This window comes from Photinus pyralis, unplaced genomic scaffold (genome assembly GCF_008802855.1).
Source record: "Photinus pyralis isolate 1611_PpyrPB1 unplaced genomic scaffold, Ppyr1.3 Ppyr1.4_LG4, whole genome shotgun sequence".
NCBI lineage: Eukaryota > Metazoa > Arthropoda > Insecta > Coleoptera > Lampyridae > Photinus > Photinus pyralis.
This window is the reverse complement of record NW_022170511.1, coordinates 50,056,314-50,062,115: the sequence shown is the minus strand read 5'-3', so window position 1 is coordinate 50,062,115 and position 5,802 is coordinate 50,056,314. Positions and strand designations below refer to the sequence as shown.

General features: G+C 33.6%; 1 protein-coding gene across 1 annotated transcript; it reads left to right on the top strand.

Annotated features, from left to right (window-relative positions):
- Nucleotides 1–1,383: 1,383 nt before the first annotated feature.
- LOC116168587 lies at nt 1,384–2,472 on the top strand. The gene is made up of 2 exons (XM_031484504.1): nt 1,384–1,714; nt 1,766–2,472. Exons 1-2 carry the CDS (start codon nt 1,567–1,569, stop codon nt 2,383–2,385), a joined length of 768 nt encoding a protein of 255 aa, XP_031340364.1. The 5' UTR covers nt 1,384–1,566; the 3' UTR covers nt 2,386–2,472.
- Nucleotides 2,473–5,802: the final 3,330 nt, after the last annotated feature.

The following is a 5,802-nucleotide window of genomic DNA, read 5'->3' as shown; positions in this document are numbered from 1 at the left end:
GGCGCGAAATTCCAGAAGGTAAATTTGGCTCTGGCACCCTTATTTTAGATTTCCGACCAACCAAGTGTCCTATATCAAAATACTCCCCTACGCACCACCTACACGCTCCCAAACGGTGGCAGGTACTATAGGAATCATCCCTGTATAACACCACACTGGGAGAAAAATCTGTTAGGAGTAATTAAACAAATTTAATACTATATGTGACTATACAACTTGTTATTCACGATAATTAAACAGAGTTTTCTGTACCTGTTTGATTACACTCAAATTTTAATTTTATTTGTAATTACATCAATTACCGTAGGTATTTGAAAACCTGGCACAGACATAAACTTTCTTTAGAGACAATTAAAGGCATTTATTATGAATAATAAACAGTTTAATTAGAATAAGTGTACGTTAAACAACCTTAAATAGGACACTAAATTGTTGTATTGTAAGTATTAATATATTTAGGAAGATTTAACCGCAAAATAACTGTAGGTAGCAAAGTGAGGTGTTGCAGAAACGTAGTTAAATTAAAATGGTTTTTAATTGACTTACTGCAGTACATCTTGTTTAATTGTGTTAAAAATCTATTCATTAAGGGCAATTGGAATTAGTAATAACGTAATTCACAATGGTATTTATTAGAAAATTTGATTATATTATTTCTCTCAGTGCACAGATATACGTAAATATATCTGTGATACCACCAACATACATAAAACTATGTGGTCTCAAATATACTCGTAAAATCAAACTCAAAATATCAATTAAAATTCGACATATGTACCAACTAACTGTTGTCTTCCTTATAATTTTACTTTATGAAACTTTTACTTCATATGAAGCTTTTTACATTTTTTCCAAGTAAAGAAACTCATTTTCTTGATACTACTCGTAGATTGATTTTCTTGGTAAACAAGGAAACGATGTGAGCTTCCGTCACTAATCATTTACAATATTGATGAATCTTTCAGATAGCTTTAAAATTCCTCGGCGTTTTCTTAAAATAAATCTAGAAATGCATTGTACTCCGTCAAACGTCGGCAAATCATGGCAAAAGATGCACGTAGGTACATTATTATACGTATGAATTCTAAGCAACTAAATGAATACCGCCAAATATAACGCGATTTTTCGGTACATCTACCACACAACAAATCAATATACTAATTAAATAATCTTCTTTCGCAATTTCTCCCCATGAACAGATATGAAACACATGATTTATATTTGTTCGTACGTGGTAATTATCATGTACTTCTACCAATCCCAAATTGTTGCATTAAATATGCTAGTACTAAAACGCTCGTAAAACAATAGGTAACTGGAATTTCTAAGAAATATTAAAGAGTATCCAGCTATCAAGTGTGTCGTAACGTCAGAAGATTCGAACGAACAATTCATATCAATCAGTTCCGACTTATCTAAACAAATCACATAGTCTGTTAACGTTAAAAATCAGTCTGGCACTCTTATTTTACATGAACATAATACACGCAATGAATTTTTTATTATCGAGAAGAACATCCTTTTCATCTTGGGCGTGTGCTTAGGGATGTAAAGGGTGGGAGCAAGATGTGCAATATATATAACCAAGCAAGATTTGATTGTATTCAGTTGCAAACATATCTTAAATTTCTTATAATGAAAATGTATATTGCGGGTTTGTGTACTCTGCTGTTCGAGCTTGTCGTGATATCTGGTGTACCACTAGCGTACGATGGTAAGGTATTCAATTTTTAATATTCTAACAGTTTAAGAGACACGATTTTAGACTATCGGTTTCCTCGTTCACCACAACGCGCGGTTATGCTGAGTGGATATTATGGTGGCCCTTCCGAATATAACCCCGAAGGCGCAATGACTGCATTTGTTACTGGAGATACCTTAGCCACAAATTCGTTCCTTGGTAGGAAACATAACAGTGCTACAGATCCTGAGGAATTTGATGTCCCTGTAGAGGAAAACGTTGAACACGGTTTAACACCACCGGCACTGGTTCAACCAAATCGAGAAATCTCAAATGGAGGAGTGCAACCAGACGCGTTTCCACAAAACGGCGGGTCACCAGCTAAACGTAATCCGAAACGTAAACCTGTGAAACCCGTAGAAGCAGAAGAAGATGGCGACGAAGATGAAGGGTCTTGGCCATTCCAACAGGGTCGACGGGTACCTTCATATAATGCTTTCTTTCCAATCATGTTTGGAGGATATCGAGGAGTAAAAGGTAGAGATTCTGATGGAGGTTTTCCAGGAAGTGCTACTGCCATTGCAAACAGTTTTAGCACAGGTAGAGGGGGGGTCGCGAGCAGTCACGCAACAGCCTACGGCGATCCGTACGTCAACGCCTTATTGAAAGGACTACAGAAAAAGCCGTCACAAAAGGAAGAGTAGAGTATTACTGTGTGAATTATTGAAAGAACTTTTAAGGTGCTTACTTTTTACCAATTTTACATTCATTAAAATTCAATGATAAATTTATTGTTTGTGTTTCTTTGTTAGTACTCATTATCCCGGCAACTAAAAGAACTAACTTTGGTAGCGGGCTAGCGGGAAAATCCTTGCCAAACTTATTAACTTGTAGAGTATAGGTATTATGTTAAAATGTTACATCACATTCCGTTTTTTACATTAAGGTCGAAAATCGAAAATTATTATTAATTACACAGGTAGTCTAAACAGTAGTCAAGACACCATCAGTTCACTTTTTCAATCAAAATTAGCTCCACATGGATGTATGAAGTAGATAACTCTTTCCGTCGTGTTTTCTCCAAGATTAAACATTTTTCAGCAAACGTTTAGAATTACAGACATCAAACTAAAATATAGAACAACACATTACTGTAGAGCGAAGGTCATGGAACACCAACCTCTTTAATTTGTATAATGTTCAAATTTTCATCGTTTCTTATTTCGAAAAAAATACTTGTCCTGAAAATTTCATCAAAATTTATCAAAGTACACTGGGTGTTCAGATACTTGTGGCGGGGAGTACAATCCAGTAGCATTATAAAACAAGATACGAAGAATTGCATACGATTTTCAGTAGTGGAATTTTTTGCCACTCAGCTCGCATTCTGAAAAAGGGCTTTTTATCCGGCTCATAGCACTGATCCTTGAACTCGTGGAAATCGATTGGCGAAAGTTTATGATATCGTTGTCTCTTTTCGTTCTCGAGTTAGACGAGGAACATACGGATAGACAGATGGACAAAACCAGCACATACGGAGAGTTCCTTTCGAAAAGTTCCCCTAAAAACATTGAAAAAGAATCAAATAGAAAGATCTTTCCAATATGGAAGAGCTTTTTAATTACCGATACCGTATAAACAGGTGACATTATTTTTTCTAATATTTTGTACGTTATAGTTTTGTTCACTTACTTGATGTCGCTTTTAGGTACTTAAGTAGGTACTAAGTATTGCGAAATAATAATTTGCTTAAATTCTATTTAAATTTTTCCAATTTTCTTTTATTGTCGGAAAAGCTGTGAAGACTTGAAGACATCGATCTCTTTATATGTTCTTGGTATCATAATCTTGTACAATGGGTTACCTACTTATTCTTAGTAAAAACAATTGCAAGGCGAATACTTATGTGTTTATATTCTGATTCCTTTACGATTTAACCTATTTTAAAACAATGGTATTTCTGAAAACTAATAAAATCTATACTTAATGGATGTATTTCAATATTCTGTACCTCTGCTCAATCAGTAGGTTTCTAGTACCCAGTGCTTACAAGTTCTAGACATACTGAGAATATATAGCTCAGTCCGCTATGAGTTTCACCTGCTGGATTAGTGTTATACACCTACTAATTGTATGGTAGCATTCTTTGGACATCACAGTAACGTATATTGACCAATTTATTATTTTAGGGGGATTTTGGGGTTCAAAACTTGCACCATAGCAGGCGTAAGTTTAATGTATTTAAATCATTCGTTTCACTGATTTGTTTTAGAAAATGAAGTTTATACAGCAAGTTTTTCGATTGGTCATACTCAAGCTTTATGCATTAATGACTATTCATTGCAAAAGAAATTGAACTATTTAATAAGAGCATTTCAAGACGAGCCTGAAGGTTCACATCTACAGAGGCTTCTCGCAACTAAGTACAATAGACATCATATTTCTACGAATGTAGGTTCTAGCAATAACTATACAATTCAAATAAATATACGAACGGAATCAACAACAAGAAAGCCCATAAGACCACCGGGTAAAGCTAATGTAGATCTATGAAATGAATAAGGAGGTTATACGTACTTTTGCAACTACCAGAACGATAAAATATTGCAGAATTTTTATAGAATGTCATTAAAATACTATAGGTTGTATCCACATAATTCACGTTCTAAGTAAACGTTGTATGTATAAATTTGATGATGAACCACCATCTACTAATGCATTATTAGAATTATAAAAAATTATTAATAATACGCTTTGTTTTTGTACACATAAATAGTCCGTTCTGTGAATACAGTGTGTATTTTTTATGGGCCATATAAAAAAATAAAGTTGATGATGTTTCTCTGAAACGAAACATTGTATTGAAAATCGCGCAACGGTGTCTTGTAGACCATGAGAGAGTGATTTTGTATTTTTTTGTATCTCTACAAATAACAATAGAAAAAATATCAACATTGACAAATTTCGGTTTTCCTGGCATATCTTTGGAAGTTATCGGAATTTGTTGTGATAATAACTGTTTAACTGCGCAACTTTTCCCTAATTTGACCATCGTGGTATCGTCTATCTGTAGTTTCGGAGATTCCTTATCTTGAACACAGTGTATAGATATGATCATAAATTATTTTAACTCATCAACTTAACACACTAGTAGGTTCCCTACTACTAATATGTAGTTGGTCAGTTAATATTACTTACCTACTCATATCCTTAATATGTATATTTCTTTTGATTTGACTTTTTCTCAGGGTATGAGATAAATTAGATATGATTCGTAAATTGTTTTATCTTCTTCTATTTTACGCCAATACGCAAAACTCCTTGCATGGACTTTTTGTAAGCTCTAAAACGTAACTGCGGTGGAGTTTTTTGTGCAGATCTTATCTTCCTACATAAATTCGACTATTTTGCAACATATTTTGAAAAGTTGTGAACCATGTTTCATTGAAATGACAACTTCCTAATTTTAATAGATCAGTAATTCAAATTAGGGCCCTTCAATTAGGCAACTAACGTGGAATTAATTTTTGTTTTGTGGTACGAATCTAAAATCTGTAATTTACTTTTGCCACTCATTAATTAGTGGTTTTCGGCTTGCATTTTTCAAATAATAATTCCTTTTGACTTACCTATATGTTAAGCAGCCCATTTCAAAATATTATAGTTTTAATTAACCACTTATTTATAATTATTTAGTAGCGAATACCAGCTTTAACTTGTTTACATAATGTGGATTTTAATGATTCAACTCATCCTCTTGCAAGAGTAGGTACCTAAAATCTGAGCCGGATTTTATATCACACTAAAACATAAAACAGGAAGCCTTTTCTTATATTCAGCACACATCACAATAAATGTTGTCAAACTGTTAAGAAACAAATGTGTAACCTCTACAATCATACATTTTGGAATATATGGAAACAAGTTATTTTTCTGTACTATGAGAAAACATTCATTTTCAAATACTTCAAGCTATCCACACACCGTTGCGATTGTAAATAAATTAATCATGATGAAAAATTTTGCAATATGAAAGCCTTGGTTATATCTATAGTAGGGATATGAAAGGGCTTTTTACTTAAGAATTAGTCAGTGGGTGAATCCGGCACCAAAATAAAGTA